Genomic DNA, 19,065 nt, shown 5'->3' on the forward strand with positions numbered 1-19,065 from the left:
AATGTTTATTTCTTTTTGAGAGAGAGAGACAGAATGCAAGCAGGGGATGGCAAAGAGAGGGAGACACAGAATCTGAAGCAGGCTCCAGGCTCCGAGATGTCAGCACAGAGCCCAGCGTGGGGCTTGAACCCACAAACCACGAGACCATGACCTTAGCTGAAGTCAGATGCTTAACCGACTGAGCCACCCAGGCATCTCTTATATATATATCTTAACTGTAAAGTAACAATATGGTATTTATATACCTCTGTAGTGCTCAGGGATATTCAGGTATGAAAGTGTGAAAAGACACCCATGGTGGGAGTTAAATCCATTGGCTTGAACCCTTCTTTTTTTTTTTTTTTTTTTTTTAATGTTTTATTTATTTCTAGGAGAGAGAGAGAGACAGCATGAGCAGGGGAGGGTCAGAGANTAGGAGAGAGAGAGAGACAGCATGAGCAGGGGAGGGTCAGAGAGAGAGGGAGTCACAGACTGAAACAGGCTCCAGGCTCTGAGCTGGCAGTCAGCACAGAGCCCGACGCGGGGCCCAAACCCACGAACCGTGAGATCATGACCTAAGCGAAAGTCAGACGCTTAGCCTACTAAGCCACCCAGGCGCCCCGGCTTGAACCCTTCTTATCCATGAGTAAACACCCTGTACCCCAGCCATTGCTCAGGTCCATCCCTTTGTATATAAGCTAGGATGATAACTTTCTTCCCATTTCTTTTCATCGTTATTATGTCCCATTTTATTGACTTTTTTCATTAGCATATAAACATATTTTAATACCCCCATTGAAAAAACAAAAGCTTTAGAACCTGTCCTCTCTTTCTTGTACCACCCCTTCAGTCTGGTTCCATTTTTCCTAGTTAAGTTTCTTAAAGAATGGTTTCATAAACCTCTTTTCTACCACTCGTTTCCCAATCCACTGCCCCTTGCCTTCTGCCAATTCTGGCTCTTCACCAAAACCACCCATGGGACCACTGAATGGGAGAGTAGTACCATTCTTATCAAGACTCCAGTGGGCTGTACAAAGTAATGTGAAATATTAAGGCCTCATTGAAGGTCTTGAAGGTGGCAGCTATTCTGCATTTCAGCTCTTGTTTTGCATTTTGAACTGTTTCTTCCATGACTATCAGTCTAGCAGTAGGGCTGTATTATTGCTTCTGGCTAGTTATGTTAAGCTCCCAAGTAGGCCAGGTATCGATAGTTAATATTGGTGTTCCAGTGATGCCTTCATAGTCACCTCTTTTCCTTTTTGGACTCTGAATTGCTTGAAAAATAGATTCAGAGATTAGATGGGTATCCAAACATAAACTTTCTTCATGGTGAAAGCTGGACTAGAGATATTCTGTGGGAAATTTGTGCTTTGTAATCTTGTGGAGTGACTGTGTCTATAAGCAGAATTTACTTCATCCACCAGCTACATGGAAAGCCTTAGAGCCTGGCATTTATTAATTAGGGAAGACATTGGTGACTAGTCGGTGGTCTGTAAATTACACATCTTAACAACTTGGCTCTTTGTATCTGTGTCTCCAGGGCTTCTCTGTCAGCAGTAGTGTAGTCCTCAGCAAGACTGCTGAATCCTAGCTGGCAGATTTTATAGGAGGATGGTGGTACTGTTCTGGACATGAAATAGAGGATGGCTTACTGGGTTGAGTTTTTATCCAGCTGAAAATTCCTAGAACTGTTTCTGGCAATTTGGATTTTGTTAGAGCCAGATTATTTGTACATATGAAAGGCTCATGTATTTATTAGTTAACGAGCTAATCAGTGAAGTCAAATTGTTAGTGTCCTTTCCTCTTACCACAGATTCAGTTTGTTTATTTCTACATTTTATAGGTTGAATATAAGCTGGGATTCCAAGTAGACAATTTTGTGGCTATGGACATGCCCCAGGTCAACATTTCTGCTCAGGGGGAAGTTCCACGCACTTTATCAGGTGAGTCTGAAAGAGTTATCATACGGTTTTCAATTGTGTCCCCCATATCCCAAAAAGAACAGTTTAACAATTGATATGTATTGTATTTTACTTGATAGTCATAAGATGTGTAAGTACTTTGAAAAGTGATTTTTGAAAATACTGATTATTTGCATTGTGTTTTAAACCACTCCCTCTTTTCCATCCCTTCCAGAACTGTCTATGCTCAGTACTTCCTTATCTCCTTTTTCTGCATTGCTGGCACTGCCTCCACATGGATCTTTGTGCCTGGTCTTGTTCCTTTTTGACAAATTGCCACACCATGGCCCGGATGATCACTGAACACTCCTATCAGACCAAATGACATCAAGCCCATCAAGGCCCCCTACTCCCATCAGCTGAGTCCATTGCAGACTCCAGCCAGTGTGCTGTATGTTTATCCTCTGCCCTTGCCTGCCTGTCCAGCCTTGTTGCTGTATTTGCCCCAGCATCCCAGTGGTGCCATACTACACGCGGTGTTGACATCCTTGCCTTTGCACGTGCTAGTATTTGGAACTGCCTTTTCCTCTTTTCTGCTTATAAACTCCTACTCGTACTAAATATTCTTCAAGACTCAGAATCTACACTGTTCTTTTCCTGCTTCCTTCTTTCCCTCCAGTTGTTAACTCTTCTGTTCTTCCTATCCTGTTGGATCTGGTAATTTAAATGTTTTTGAACTGATCACATTATCTTGTAATTCTTTGTGCTTGTCTCTCCCTGCTGGCCTGTGGTTAACCTGAGGACGCGAGCTATCTTTTTCAGCCATCTACCATTGGTGCTTAGCATAACATCTGCACAAGATAGTCACATAGTACGTCTGACTAAGTGATTTAAGTGTCATATTTACACCAGTTTAACTACTGTTAAGCCAGCCTTTTGAGAAAGGCTCCTGAAGATGTGAGATTTTAAGAAAAGTGAACTTCCTAAAATTTGAAAGTACCACAGTATGACATGTACTTTCCATAGTGTGGCAGTGTTGTGGAACTTTTTCTGGCAGTCTTACTCATTGTTATTGGTGACCTACATTAAGCTTAAGGAAAGCATAGGGAGGCTTGTTCATTTTTATGGATCAGTAAAGAAATTCAGAAATTCCCTTATTTTTCATATGCTCATACAGATAGAATGATATTGTAGGGGCATGTAGGTGGCTCAGTCATTTGAGCATCCAATTCTTGATTTTAGTTCATGTCATGATCCCAGGGCCAAGAGATTGAGCCCTGCATTGGGCCCCATGCTGAATGTGGAGCCTGCTTGAGATTCTCCCTCGCTCTTTCTCTCCTTCTCTCTCTCTCCCTCTGCCTCTGCCCCTCTACCCTGCTTGAGCGTGTGCTCTCTCCCTGTCTCTCTCTAAAAAGAAAAAAGAAGAATGATATTCTAAATTTATAGAAAAAGAATCTTAAACTGAAAGATGAAAAAAAATGATGTACATCAAAGTCTGTTATCTCATTGCTACAGTAATTGATTAAAAGTCAGTTTATGTTTAGAAAGATTTTTTTTTTTAAAGTCACAGTTGATTAATTTATCAAGTTATCAGTTTACGTGTTTATGTTTAATCTTCATTAAGAGCAACACATAATTGCATTTTGGTGATAAATTGTCTTTCTTTTTTATCAAGTAGTTTTTGTTGTTACTGTTGCTGATGTGACTGGTAAGGTAGCAGGATTTGCCTTATTCAGTAGCTTTACTATAGTATAATGAGAGGACTTATGAGACAAAGTGATCTATTAAAAATCATGAGCAAAAGTTGAAAACAATAATCTCTTCTTTTATGTCTTGGCTTGTTCTTTAATGTTTAGCTTTTATATTTATAATAAATGAAATGTCAAAGCTGTGTCAGCTAAAGATAAGTTCTCTGAAAATTTTAGTATTAGTAAATGTATTTTTTAGTTTTATGCAACAAAAATAACTCTAAAGTAATAGGTTTTAATGTTGATTTTTAGAAAATTAAAATATTTTTTCTTTTTTGTTTTTAAACAGTGTTTCGGGTCGAGCTTTCCTGTACTGGCAAAGTAGATTCTGAGGTTATGATACTAATGCAGCTCAACTTGACAGTAAATTCTTCAAAAAACTTTACAGTCTTAAATTTTAAACGAAGGAAAATGTGCTACAAAAGTAAGGAATTTATTCACCAAAGTATGTGTTTTATATAGATATGATAAAGTCAAAAATACATTTTGTCATCTTTTTCTAGATTTGTGAACGAATCTTGATGGTAGTAGCAAATGAGAAAAGAAAAAACACTAACAGAGGAAATTCTGAGAAAATTACCATATAGCTTGTTGCCAGGAATCTCACTCAGGCCCTGCTTTCTCAAAAATATTTTATCAGAATTGCTAGGGTGGAATTCCATTCCTAATTCCATTAGGAATGTGAAATAGTACTAAAGAGGTAAAGAAGTCAAGTAATTCTGATAGGGAACCCTGAGTAACTCAGTGTTAACTGTGTTTGCCTTATAACAATACTGTGGCTCAGTTGTCCTGGGGCTGGATAGACTTGGCAGGATATTGGGACAAGTTACTTAACCTAGGTCTCAGTTTTTTCACTTGTAAAATGGGCATAATAACCTGTTTCAAAGTTCTTTTTTATTTTCTTTTAGGTTAATTGAATCAAACCTAAATCTTAGAACACTGAGTATGGGTACTTAATAAATGTTAGTAGCTTTGGTTTTGAATAATTTGTTACTCAAGAAATAACAGTGGCTATGAGAATTCCCAGCATATAGGCTATATAGATAAAAGAATTTTCCTGAAAGGTTGTCCAGTCCACTCATTTTAAGTTGCACAGAGGTAAAGTGACCTGAATTCGCACTTTCACTTAGTGGAGAGATGGTTACTATCTATGATGGAGGGGGGGGAAGACCTAAAATAAAGCCCCCTAAAATTGAGTGCCGTGCACTATGCATTTGTACTATGTTACAAGTGCTTTACATGCATCGAACCTATTTAATCCTTGTGACAGTCCTAAGCAGTGGTTTCTCTCATTATCTCTGTTTTCTGAAGAGGAAACTGAGACTCAGAAAATCTGACCAACTTGCCAAGGTCAGACAGCTAAGAAGTGCAGCTGAATGCAAACTTGTGTTCTTAGCTCTGTTGTTAAATTCTCTCTTAACACATTTCCTAATTGAAGTTAGTGCTAAGTGTTAGGAAAATACTTGAGGCCAGCAAATGAGTTATAATGGCTAATGTCCAGAAACATGTCCATAAAAAAGCTGTACTGCCTTAGAATAGATAGTTTTTAAATGGAAAGTTAGCAGGCACCTTTTGCTTTCAGTATTTTGATATATTTTATAGGTCTAGTATATTCAGTTATGTACCTTATGTACCTACTTTCATGTAATTTTAAAGCCAAAGAGGTTCAACCTAATCATTATATTATTGATATGAGGAGACTTGGCCCTAGAGAGGCCACCTAAGTTTGCACAGCCAGTCAGGAGTGTTGAAGGCCTGGTTCCTGATCCCTTGGGAGGGGGGTTTTACTGTACCATGGTGCTTCATCTGTTAATGTCCAAAGGCAAAATGATGGCCAAATGCGACGTGATCTGTGGAGGCTACCACTGTTAGTATCCACTGAGGTTAATGATTAGATGACATTCAGAATGATCTCATACTTTCTCCATTTTCTTTAATGTGTACATGAAAATTAACATTAAAATTAACAGCATAATTTTCTATTCTGTTTTAGACTTCAGTTTAATATAGTGCTACCCTTTTCATTTTGTTGTCATACTTCTGGCTACCCCAGTCATCCAGTTTATGACTCTTACTTTAATATGTGTTTATTTGTCTGGTTTCCCACCCTACTACATTTAAAAAACTGCAGCAGAAAACATATCTGCACTATATCAAATGCTAATGGGTGTTATTGGCAAGAAAATGTTCCTTTTTTATGTGAGAGTGGGGACTGCTAGATCAGATAAGTTTCATTACTTAGCATTCCTTAGAGCCTTTATACTCTGCTAATGTGAATTCTGAACCTCCACAGAGGACATAATTTGTGGCTTTCCCCAAACTTCTTGACCACAGAAATCCTTTTTCGTTTCCTTTTTTGTTTCCTTTTTCGTTGAGCATCTATAAACAGCACCCACAGACTGGTGGATTGGTGATTATAGTGATGATGATCAGAATAGTAATGTAGGATTTGTTATCTTGCAACAAATACCTTGTGCAGTAGTGTTCTAATAGAACATAAAACTATGTTAAAGAAAAATTCAGAAAATGTAATTAAAGTATTAAAGGATTTTCATGGAAAAGAAAGCATTTCTAAAGCATCTTTTATTTTTTTTAAATTCAGAACTTGAAGAAGTAAAAACTTCAGCCCTGGACAAAAACACTAGCAGAACTATTTGTAAGTGTTACTTTGTTACCTTTCTCCATCATGAGGGATAAAAACTGGCTGACTTCAAGTGTACGTGGTTATGAGGTTTGGAGGCCTAGTAGTGTCCAGTTTGTCAAAAGATACGTGAGGCCTTGCTGTTTATTTCACTGATTGGTGTACAGTCAGATGAAGCAGTTAGAATATTGAAATACTTCTAAAGCAAAATTCATACATATTTTATAACAAATGATCTAAAAAACTTTTTTATAGGCAAGAATTTGTATCCTATCATTTCAAATGGTTATAATTAAAGTATGAACATGAAAACATATGTAAGATCCTCATCTCAATAGCAGAAGGTTAGAAAATCTGATTTGTGGCCTGGACCGGTTAACCCTTAGCTAATGTCCTCCAGGTGAAAATGCAAGCTTAAGGATACTTAAAGATACCTAATAGAGCAGAAACTCAAAGTAGATTTTTAGTTTTTGGTAATGGTTGTATTTAAATGGTATAACTTAGACTTCTTTTTTCATTTTTTGATGTAGACACATTGAGTCCTATTCTTCTGAGAGAGTTTTAATAGCATTATCTTAAAAGGGTACTAGATTCTCTTCATAGAAGTAAAATTAAAAAAAAATTGTGGCGGGGAAGAATTTCAAATATACAAAAGCTGAGAGAATACATTGATGAACCCCTGTGTGACCATTACCCTCCTTCAATAAAGATCAATGTTTTGCCAGTATTGTTTCATTGATTTCCTCCTCCTTTTCTGGATGAGTAAGTGGGTGGGGAGGGTTAGAGTATTTTAAAGCATGCTCCAGGCATCATATTATTTTATTGATAAATATTCTAGTGTGGATTTCCTTTTATAAAGTCAACTAAAAAAACAGCCCACAAACACCTAGCACCTAATCACTTGCATTTGATTTATTGCATTTAACAAAGTTAACAGTAAATCCTTAATAAATTCTTTGGCTAGTTCATGTTCACATTAACCTGATTGTCTCAAAAATATTTTATTATTATAGTTTCTCCTTTGCATCAGGATCCAAATGAAGCCCACACAGTTTTGTTGACAAATATATTAATCAGAAATCACCCCCCACCTTTGTATCATTTTTTGTTGACGAATCATTTATCACATAGAGTTTCTCACTTCTGTATCCTTGTGGCATTATTTAACATATTTTTCTTTCTCCTATAAACTGGTATTAGATTTTGTGCTTGATTAGATGTAGGGCCAACATTAGTCAAGAATAGTTCATAGATAGTAGTATGTGCTTCCTATTTTATCTTTTTCTCACCTCAGGAGGCAAAGAGTATCTGGATATACCAACGTACACCTTTTTTGAAGGTAAAATAATATGAGACGTCTATGTTTTTAGAATATTTCATTGGATTTATCTCTGAGAAGAAAGAAAAACATTTTAAAAACATCACTGCTTCTCAAATTTACTTTGAAAATTCTGGTGACTTTACCTATTTCTTTTATGCTAATAGGATGTTATTTCTAAGAAAGAGAATAGAATATTGCATATTCTTTGTCTTGGGCTCTTTTTCTTGATACCTCTCTCCTTCCCTCCCTTTCTATCCGTCTATCCCGCATTTGTTGAGGGTGTATGATGTGCCAGGTGGTATGATTGAGACAGGATTAAACTGTGAGCAAAACAGAACATGCCCTCAAGGGCTTGTAATGTAGAGGACGAGATGGACAAGGCAATAAGACCATGATAATAATAAGAGTGTAGCAAGCTTTGGTGCTTTGGGACACCGACGAGGGCCCTGTAATCTCTAAGGGAGTGTGGGACAGCTTCCTGAGAAAGTGGCATCTCATCTGAGACTTGAAGCGTGACCAGATGGTGGCAGGTGAAATGTCAAAGTAAAAGAACAGGAGCAGTGCATACACAAGCCTGGAATGTGGAGGTGAACAAGCAGGATACATTTGGGGGACCTGCCCAACAGAGCAGTGTCTTTCCTCTTCTCTGCCCTGGAGTATGCTAGAATAGGTACTGCCAATACCAGCCTTTGGGACCTTCCTTTTCTGTCCTTCCTAGGATTGAACAACTGTGGCATTCTTGAGGAAAGTCAGGTCTTCATTCAGGCTATAGTGAAGTGTAGCTGCCCTAGAAGCCATTTGGTTTCTTTGCTTTAATTTGTTGATTCGGAGTTTAAATTTTAGAAAGCAGCCTTCTTCCCAAGTTTTTGAAAGCTATAGCTTTTATCTTTTGTCCTTACCTGTCCCCAGAACTCGACTTGTATTTCTGTCAACTTGAAATGTCCATGCAGATGTGTACTGGGTCCTCTTAGTTACAACAAAACTATTGATTTTTTCTCTCCTCCCCCAACTTGCCTTTAAAAAAAAAAAAAAATCTTTGTAAAGTTACCATTATCCACCTAATTCTTTAAGCCAAAGTTTTGATTCCTCTTTTTCTTTTTACCCCAATATCATTCATAAGCAAGGTCTTTTGACTGTGTTTCCAGTCCATTAATTTATCTTCCATAACACTCTGGCCCACACCACTGCTGTCTCTTTTTTGGACTACTGTACTAACCTCTGACCTCTTCCCTTTCCATGTTCTTGCTCAATACTCACAGCATTCTTTGCATAGTATATATCATTCCTTTGCTTAGTAATGATTTCCTCTCTTATTTAGGATAGAACCCAAATTCCTCAGGTTTTATTCAGTAGAATTATGTTGTGAGTACTCATCAAAACTTACTTGATGCCTCAGTTACACCAGTTCTGCTTCTATTTCTCTATCTTCATCTGTCCTTGCTTAGAATATGTGTATCTCTATCTCTGTGCATCTCTTCCTCAGTGTGTGTGTGTGTGTGTGTGTGTGTGTGTCTGCCTGCCTTCCTGTCTTGGAGTTATTTCCTCCATTGCCAAAGCTTGCTTTCTCTTTCCCTCTGCTTTGAATAATAGAAAGTTGAATACTGTTTTCTGAGTGGGGTCTTGCTATCCTGCTCTTATTTTTAAAAATAAATAAGCAAAATAATCCGTTATTCTCGTAAGAGTAGAAGACTAAAAGTTTGTTGTTTTTTTAAAAGGTGTAGGGCCACTGTGTTGTATGTTCCTTCTGTGAGTCAGTGTTGGCAACAAAGATGTCTGATCTTTTCCACTCCAGACCTCACTCTTGAACAGATATGAAGGATCTATACCTCTGTGCTGTCCACTATGGTAAACATTAGCCACATGTGCTATTTAACTTGAAATTAATTTAAATGAAATAAAATTAAAACTTAAGTTCCTCAGTAGTACTAGCTACATTTCAAGGGCTCAATAGCCACAGGTGGCCAGTAGTTACTGTATTGGATAACACACTAAAAAACATTTCCATTGCTGCAGAAAGTTCTGTCGGACAGCACTGCTATAGATGGTTTATCATATGTATAACACTTGTGACTTTTATACTCATCCATGAAAAGTTTTACTTAAAACCATTTTTAAAAACTCTTCAATAACATTTAAAAAAATTGTGAGAACTTCTATCAACACACTACTGGTGACTGATCTTATCAAAGAATGGACACATGAAATGAAAATCTTTCTTACAAAGAACAGGATACTCATTGTGTATATTGGGTCACAAGCAATTGTTATATTTGTTTAGGAAGCTTAATGTGCTTTTCATTTTTATTTCAGATGATCCTGTACATGCAGCTCCAACCACTTCTACACGTGTGTTTTATATCAGCGTGGGGGTTTGCTGTGCAGTAATATTTCTTGTAGCAATAATATTAGCTGTTTTGCACCTTCATAGTATGAAAAGAATTGAACTGGATGACAGGTATTACACCTATTTTGGGAAAGGAAAAAAAAATTAAAGCAGTTATCTGCATTTTCATGGGAGCCCACACACAGCATGCGCAGTGGTGCACAGGGGAAGGAGGGAGGGTGATCAGATCTTGCCAAAAGAACAACTGTTACCTTTGTGATTACTGTATTTGTGTTTCTCTGATTTTATTTTAAAAATATTTTGAAGACAGAAATTACAGTTTATTAGTTTATGGGTAAGAAGTGGGATCAAATTTTTGTTCCCATCCCCTTTAAAACGACTCTATTCCAGACTCCTAGTACCTTTTTAATATAGCCCTGTTTCTTCCTCCTAGTTCATCCCTCCCTCATTGTCATTCCATCCATCCATCCAGTTAACATTTATTGAGAACCTGCTATGCTTTAAACCGTTGGTTCTCAACCTGGTTGCACATTACAGTCATGGGTAAGCTTTTAAAACATGGGTCCTGGGCACCTGGGTGGCTCAGCCCATTAAGCAACTGACTTCGGCTCAAGTCACGATCTCATGGTTTGTGGGTTCGAGCCCTGCGTTGGGCTCTGTGCTGACAGCTCAGAGCCTGGAACCTGCTTCGGATTCTGTGTCTTCCTCTCTCTCTGCCCCTTCTCTACTCATTCACTGTCTCTCTCTGTCTCTCAAAAATAAACATTTAAAGAAAATGGGTCCTACCTTCCAGAAATTCTGATGTAATTGGTCTGAGGTGGTGTTAGGGCGTCAGTATTTTTCTTAAAACTTCCAGGATGGTTCTAAAGTGTAGCCTTGGATATACATAGGGTTAGATATGCTTAGTGCTAAGACTGTAAAAAAAAAAAAAATTAATGATATACCTTGTTGCTTCAAGTATTTATCTTTGACAATAACCTATAATTATAAAAGTTCATAAATCTTTGATTATTGTGATTATTATATGTGTAGTATAGTGTGAGAATAGAAAAGATGATTGTTCCAACCTGGGTGGGTCAGAGATGACAGGGAGGACTTTATAGGTAGGATAGGGTAAGAGGTAAAGGTGGAATGATAGGTTTATTTTCCCAGTACACAATTCCGGTTTTTCTCCTCAGTGATTCCCACTTGCTGACTGAAAGACTTCCAACTTCATGACTTGGCTTTCAAACCCTCCTTTACGTGGAGAGGTATCTCCCAAACTTGTTGAACCTTTCTGTCTCTCTCTTACTGTACTGCTACTTATGCTGTAGTCAGATGATTGCTTGTTCCATACTTTTGCCCTATACTTTACCCTTTAGGACTTTAGTTCATGTTTTCCTTTTGCCCACAGGGCTCTGAAACCTTTTTCTTGCTTCAGATCTTAATTCCATTGCCATTTCTTTCATGAAGTCTTTTCTAAGCTTCCCAACTGCTATTTCTCCCTCCTCTGTCTGGCTGTCTCTCTCTTAGCTTCTGCTTCTCCTTCTCCCTCTCTCTGTCTTTGGTGGCAGTTACTCTACTTTTTTCTCCAATAATAATTTTTGTGTACTTGTCTCTGCTGCTAGACTATAAGCTTTTTCCAACTAGGGGGCGGTATGTCTTACTCATTACTGAATCCTCAGGCCTACACAGTGTTATACACACAGTGAGTGGGTAAGCATATATATGCCAGGGAACATGGTTGGATTCAATACCTGCGTGTAAGTACTCTGTCACCTCTGTTTTACTTGCTTTAGCTGAATAGAGAAGGAAGAGGAAGGAGGTAAGAATAGAAGGGAAATACATGAGGGATGTGTTTCAGAATAGGTTATATGTATATGGTGGTGTTAATGTTAGAATTGAGATTTATAGAGGAAGAAATGACATTTGGAAACTTCTGAGTGGGAAGTCAAGTAACAGGAACATTTAGATAGGATTTTGAGAGGATACAAGTAGAGTGAAAGGAGTCACTGAGGAGCATGGCATTTAGAAGTCTTGACACATACATTTCCTTGAATGCTTATGTGTAGTAGGGCTGTGAACACACATAGGCCGAATTGTGCAAAAACTTGTAGATTCTATGGAGCATACACCTTGGCTTGCTAAAATAATGAGTTACAGTCATGCATTAGGTGTTCTGGTTCTTTCCATTTTCGGGCAAAGGTTTCCAGACTTTGCCTGAATAAAAGCAGCTTATATTATCACTTATTTTCAGAGCATAACCTAGTGGTTAAGAGTATGGACTCTGGAGCCAAACAAAGCATCTCTGAATTCTGGCTGTTCTACTTATTAGCTCCATGGCTAGTAATGCACTCTTTGTAGTCTCTTCAAGAATTCTGAAGTGGTACAAGAGTGCCACCTACTGTTCAGTTACTGGAGAAAAACAAATGACCAGTAAATAATTTGAAGTCTGGCCATTTATTTAACCATCAACATTTAAGTAATAGTTTCACATATATTATAAAACTGGGGCCTCACAAAACTCCTGGGAGGTAGGTTTTATTAATCTCATTTTACGGGTAAGTAAATTGAAGTCCTTTATTTTTCTACTCTTTGGGGATGGTAATGTTTCTCTTCTCTCCCCTGGACTTTTAACAACAATTGATTTTTAGCCTGATCTTTGAGTAGTACCCAGAATTCCAAAACAGGTATCCTGTGGTTCCTTGTCATTGTAATATTAGTAATAATATTGGTAATAATAAAAATAATTTGTAAATATGTGTTTGAGGACAAGACACTCTCCTAAATGCTTTCTTTCTTTATTTTTCATATAATCCTTTTAGCAACCTTGTGAGGAGGTAGAATCAAGCTCATTCTAAACATGAGGAATTTGAGGGTACAGAAGCATTCGTTTGCCTGAGATCATACAGCTAGTAAATGGTGCTGGCAGTTTTGATTTCAAGGTTTATCCTCTTCATTCTGCTGCCCCATACCCAAGGTTATGGTCTTCATCTCTTCACTATACTGCCCCACACCCACTACCTGTGTAGACTCACAGAGATCAGTTTTTAACTAGCAACTTTTTGTCATTATTTTTTTCAATCCCCAGGTTTTGAAAATACAGAACTATTGTGTGGGTGTGGTCAGTTCAAATATTTTGCATATTGAGGAAAGTTGAGAACCTCTGATTGGACTCTGCTAATCCTATAGCTAAGGAAGGCATGAAAAGCCTATCCTGACAGTTTGGTATGACTTCCTGCCATCTGAGTTCACTTTTCGTGCTAAATTTCTATCCTTCACTTGTCTACTGCCGAATTCAAGCACTGAGGTAGTGAAACTGAAAGTGCCTGAGGGTATCCTGGGATAAAGTTTTTACCCACAGAAAAGACAAAAGTTCATGCTTACGAGGTATTCATTTGTAGTAATCTTGAGTATAGGGTTAGCAGTTACTTGAGCCTGTCCTCTTCTGGATCTCCTGTATTATTTAAAGGATATGGTGTAATGGAATGCTTCAAATACTAGAGAATGCCGATAATTTCCATAAATTCTAAAAAGGTAGAGTTGAGGAATAAGGAAAATGTATGTGATTTAGTAAACTTGAACTAGAGATGATACCCCTTCACAAGACTTGAGCATGTTGGCATATTTGATTTGCTTTTATATTCTTTATTAGGCCACTTGATTTTGGACCACTAGTAAAAGAGGCCTGTCATTCTACTCCTCTTTTTTTTTTAAATCAGTCTAATCGAATGGCATGAGCTCTTTTCCTAGGAGATGATCCATAGGTCCCTAACATATCTCTGTGTGAGGTTAAGGACTGCTGCCTGTGGTGTCTGAGGACTAATACCTGCATTTCTGAATGACTGAGGAGATGAACTTGTTTGATGACTGTGGAGATAGAAAGGAAAGAAGTAGCTCTACGTTATGATATTGAAATTTCAATATGGCATGTTTGTGATGGGGATCCATGCGTTATTGTGATTGACATTAGAATTTTAAGCTGGTTATACTGGTTGGATGCGTTTTTATATATATAGAAAAAGGAAATTTCTCATTGAAGCTGACTTACCAAATATTTCTCTCTTAAAATTGTTTGCAGCATCAGTGCTAGCAGTAGTTCCCAAGGGCTGTCTCAGCCATCTACCCAGACGACGCAATATCTAAGAGCTGACACACCCAACAATGCAACTCCTATCACCAGTAAGAGTCAATTTAATTCTAAAGATGATTTACTAATGCTGTCTGTGGTCTGTCTGCCAGTGTTTGCTATGTGGTTAGTTATTTGTTTGGCATGTGTACCATCCTGTGTACATAGTATCTAACATGTGCAGAATTAGGCTTGATCTTCAACTTCTGCTTTCTAGACCATTGATTGAAACATTCTAAAATTGGAATAGTAAAAATATAATTTAAGTTCAGTTGCTAGAATGAATTTTGGGGAGATTTCCATAGGTTAATTACATTAAAAGGATACTAAATCACTAAATCATGAAGACAGAGTCTTAGATTTTAATGAAGTGTGTGATAATCTGAAGGGCAATGGTAAGGACTTTACATTGTTTGTTTTTTAAATCATGATAGGAAGCTAGCTACGATTAGAATTGAGAACATGGAATTGGATTTCCTTTTTTTTTAAACAAGATTTTGATAAATGAGTTTTTACACAGTAACATGTGGATGTTGGGGGAAAATAATCATTCTTAGAGTACTATTTAGATGTAATGAGAAATCAGTCTCCACACATATATAAAACAACATAATAAACAGTGGACCACAAATCAGGGCTCAGCTCAGTAGTGCTGTTGATTAATTAGGTCTTACAGGCAGTTAACTGCCTGTCTTCCTTGGACTGGCATTTACTGTCTCTTCTTCATCCAGTGCTCTGTTGTGGTCTTTTGGTACTGTTTCCCATTAAAAAGAACCAGGGTTATTTGGGGAAATGGAGGATTTCAGGACTAGGTCAGGAATGGGCAAGATAAACCTGGGGCATATCGAGATTGGACATTTGAGCATCAGAAAGAATGACTGCAGTGGATGGAAACAGAATGGGTAAAAATCCTTGAGTTGTGATGATAGTTACAGAAAAAGCTGATCATTATGAGAAGTAACTAAGGCACCAGTAATCTTTCCTTCTGATGACTGGCTATATGAACTGTATTTCAGAGTAACCAGATAGTGCTGGTTGATGAGGGAAAATGCTTCTTTACAGAAGAATCTTAGCTAATAAATGTGGAAGAAATGATAGAATTAGAAAATCATAATTGCAGCTTCTGTTAAAATAATTGATTCAGAAAAAGATCAGTGTTAAAACCCTGTGAACAAAGGGAAATAGGATCATTTGAGGGATCAGACTGTCACAGTGTGACTCTTCTAATGAAACTTTGCATCGCTGAAAGTAGGACAATTAGATATTTTGTACTCCCACATGTGATATACCACCCATGGAGTGCTTTTGTCTCCTTTCCCCACTCCTAAGAGGTACCCTGCACCTAATTATGGCTGTGGAACTGACTGGCAGTTTACAAGAAATATAGGGATAGAGGAATAAGTTAAATGATACTTAAAGAAGCAGATGCTAGACATCCTTCAGGATAACCGAACTGGTTTCTTTAATAAGAGTGTCAAGGAAAAAGAAAAAGGGAGAAGAGGGAATGCTCAAGATTAAATGAAATTTAAAAGAAATCACCAGGGGCTCCTGGGTGGCTCGGCCGGTTAAGCGTCCGACTTTGGCTCAGGTAACGATCTCAGGGTTGGTGGGTTCGAGCCCCGAGTCGGGCTCTCTGCTGACAGCTAGCTCAGAGCCTGGAGCCTATTTCAGATTCTGTGTCTCCCTCTCTCTCTGACCCTCCCCTGCTCATGCTGTCTCTCTCTCTCTTTCAAATAAATAAAAAGCATTTAAAAAAATAATAAAAAATAAAAGAACTTATCAGTAGTTACCATCACCGCCAATGAAAGAAAGAATTATATGCTCCTCAGAAAATAAAATGATAGACATGAAAGTAGTCCAGACTATTCAGAAGAAACACATCATTGCTTTTAATGTTTAAATTCTAGCTTTGCTCATTAGAGTCGATTCTTGATTGTGGCTATAACCTTAAAGAGGTAGAGATTCAGTTATTATAGACTAAAAGCAAAATGCTTTTTAAAAGTCAGTTGAAATTACTTATTAAAAATATTTTTAGTTACTATTGTACTTTTGTGGACATTATCTTGAGATAGACAATTCTTCCATTGTGTATGGCAAAAACTGACATTTTAAAAAAATCCAGTGGAAATCCATTTGTGTGTAAATAAAAAAAAAGACAGAGAGGAGTAAAAAAAAATTTGAAGATGCAATGGTCAAGAATTTTCGAAAATAACAAAACAACAGACCACACATCTAAGAAACTCTGAGAACTCCAGGTAGGATTAAACATATACAGATATACACCTGGGTATACCCTGTTCAAACTGCTGAGCAGTGAAATCAGGTGGTGGCAGCCTAATCTTTGGTCTCAAAGCTCCCAAGCCTTTTGTCTAGATCTTGTAGCAACCGTTGGTGACCATTATCTAGTCTGCTCTCTCTCCAGGGAGTTTTCTTCCCATGTGTTAACCAAAGCATATAAATCTTAAAGAAGCAATTCTAGTTTCTACTTGCTAACACTGAATCCTCCTTTTATTCTAACATTATTTTCTTGTAATAAAAATTTTAAGTTACAGCTAGAAATTTTATTTTTTCTGTTATCATACTAAGAATGAGTGGGAAAATAGGGGAGCTGAAAAACAGATGTGTCTTAGATATGATAAGGCTGTATGAATATGAGATTGATTAAATCAACCAGATGTTTTGTTTTACAAACATCTTTTCATTTGAAAAGTTATTTTTTATAGGAGACTATATTAGAAATTTTGGGGGGGGAAAAACAGTCCATAAGAGGGAATAAATTCTGTGAGTGAGGGGTGCCTGGGTGGCTCAGTTGGTTGAGCATCCAACTCTTATTTTGGCTCAGGTCATGACCCTAGGGTTGTGAGATCAAGCCCTATGTTAAGGTCCACATCAGGCTGATTTTGCTTAAAATACACTCCCTCTCCCTCTCCCTCACTCCCCACCCCTCTCCACCACTTGTTCTCACTCTCTTTCTCTCTAAAATAATATAATAATAATAAAGGGGTGCCTAGGATGCCTCTGTTAAACTTCCAACTCTTTATCTCGGTTCAGGTCATGATCTCAGGATTTGTGAGACCGAATCCCACAATGGGCTGAGAGCCTGCTTGGGATTCTCTCTCTCTTTTGTGTGCCTCTCCCCCTTCCCATGCACGCTATCAAACAAACAAACATTCTGTGAGTCAAAGCTTATTTCATTTGGGTGAAAGACAATTGAAGTGGTGGTAATGGTCATACTCATTTTAGCGTTTCTTGTCATTTTAGTGTTTCTTGTCTTAACTATGCATTTTAAGGATTTGGGATAGGTGGCAAGGGTTTCTTTAAAATTTTGTGTGGCCTTGGGGCCAGTTGGTTAAGTGTGCAACTTAGGCCCAGGTCATGATCTCACGCTTCATGGGTTCAAGCCCCACGTTGGGCCCTGTGCTGACAGCTCAGAGGCTGGAGCCTGCTTTGAATTCTGTGTCTCCTTTTCTCTCTGCCCGTCCTCCTCTTGTGTTCTCGGTCTCTCTCTCTCTCTCAAAAATATATAAACATTAAAGAAAAATGTTGTGTGGCCTTCATAAGTAATTCTCCCTGTTCATGTGTATGACTTTTTCCTTTTGCGATTCTTACATTTATTTGTTCCTGTGACTTGAGTCCTGAATTGGTTAACCCTGATGGCACAATAAGGGTATTTATATTTCTTGGTCTGGCTTTGTTGGCTCCTCAGGTTATCCTACTTTGCGGATAGAGAAGAACGACCTGAGAAGTGTCACTCTTTTGGAGGCCAAAGCTAAGGTGAAGGATATAGCAATATCCAGGGAGAGGATAACTCTAAAAGATGTACTCCAGGAAGGTATTTATTTTCTTAAAATCAGTTTCTCAAGGAAGATTTAATGTTAACGCTATAAAAATTTTTTTATTTCAAATTTTAAGAATTTCATGTCTTTGTGTCTAAGGATGGAAGTGTACAATTTATTTCCTTTCTAAAACTGATTTTTATTTTCTTTTTCTTTAGATCGTTAGTTTGCCTTAATACAGCTTTGGTGTAATTCTTGATTTTCAAGTACATCAAAGCCTATTTATATATATTAGCATTTAAATATTACCTTAAATATATTTTCTATTTTTGTTTAAAGATGATCACTACCTACCAAGCCTGTTTGAGATAGTCTAAGTAATTTTCTCTGTGACAGATCGTATGGGATGGAGCTGATGGAGCAAGCATAGGCTTTGGAGTAACACCCAACCTCCAGTCCTATTCCCATGATTTATCACCTGTGTGACCTTGGAGAAATCATTTAATGTCTTCCACATCCAGTTTCCTTTTCTATAAATTTGCACTGCATTGTCTGCACTTGGACTTGTAGTGAAGATTAGATGAAACGATGTACATTAAATGAACTTACACGTAATAGATGTTTGATAGATTTTAGTACCCTTCCCTTCCCCACTTGTTGGCCCTTGTTTTCTTTCTTGAGTTTTAGGGTATTGATTGAGGACATGCTGAACGAGGACAGAAATTAATAATAAAGTAATTCATTGAGTTGAGCCCCTCAAATTGTTAAATAGAAAATTTTTTTTCCCCCTTCCACAATCCAGTTTGCAGTGTTTTGAATGCATAGGAGTCATTCTGAATTCATCTCTTCGTTGAGATGCTTATAGGTCAATCACAGCTAAAACAGATTTGAACTGTCCCTAGTGACAAGGAGTAATTAAAAGAAGTAAAATTGTTTGGCCTGTTTTTGAATGTATGAGCAGAGTCCATTGTTCTCTTTTGTTATTGTTCTGAAGCTAAGCTTAGAAACTCATAAATACCTCTAATGGATACCCCATTACTGAGTTCCAGTGTTCCTGGGTATATCATTAGTTTATTTAGGATAAATCAGAAAGAATTCTCATATAGTTCGCTTAAATATGGTATTTCTAAAAGCAAATTAAGGGGCACCTGGGTGACTCATTGGTTAGGTGTCTGACTTTTTGTTTCTGCTCAGGTCATGATCTCATGGTTTGTGAGATAGAGCCCTGTGCTGTGAGCGCAGAGCCT

General features: G+C 37.7%; 1 protein-coding gene across 2 annotated transcripts in view; it reads left to right on the forward strand.

The window, feature by feature from the left end:
• RYK (receptor like tyrosine kinase) overlaps nucleotides 1-19,065 on the forward strand; it is a 96,641-nt gene that overhangs the window by 43,843 nt on the left and 33,733 nt on the right. The window contains exons 3-8 of one of the 2 annotated variants that reach the window (XM_039243885.1): nucleotides 1,823-1,922; nucleotides 3,918-4,052; nucleotides 6,231-6,284; nucleotides 9,901-10,045; nucleotides 13,995-14,095; nucleotides 17,740-17,874. In XM_039243885.1, coding sequence (XP_039099816.1) covers nucleotides 1,823-1,922; nucleotides 3,918-4,052; nucleotides 6,231-6,284; nucleotides 9,901-10,045; nucleotides 13,995-14,095; nucleotides 17,740-17,874 — 670 coding nt within the window. The remainder of the gene's footprint in view (nucleotides 1-1,822; nucleotides 1,923-3,917; nucleotides 4,053-6,230; nucleotides 6,285-9,900; nucleotides 10,046-13,994; nucleotides 14,096-17,739; nucleotides 17,875-19,065) is intronic. The other variant, XM_039243886.1, reaches the window with a different exon arrangement.

Source organism: Hyaena hyaena, unplaced genomic scaffold, assembly GCF_003009895.1.
Source record: "Hyaena hyaena isolate Hyena2069 unplaced genomic scaffold, ASM300989v1 scaffold_234, whole genome shotgun sequence".
Lineage (NCBI taxonomy): Eukaryota > Metazoa > Chordata > Mammalia > Carnivora > Hyaenidae > Hyaena > Hyaena hyaena.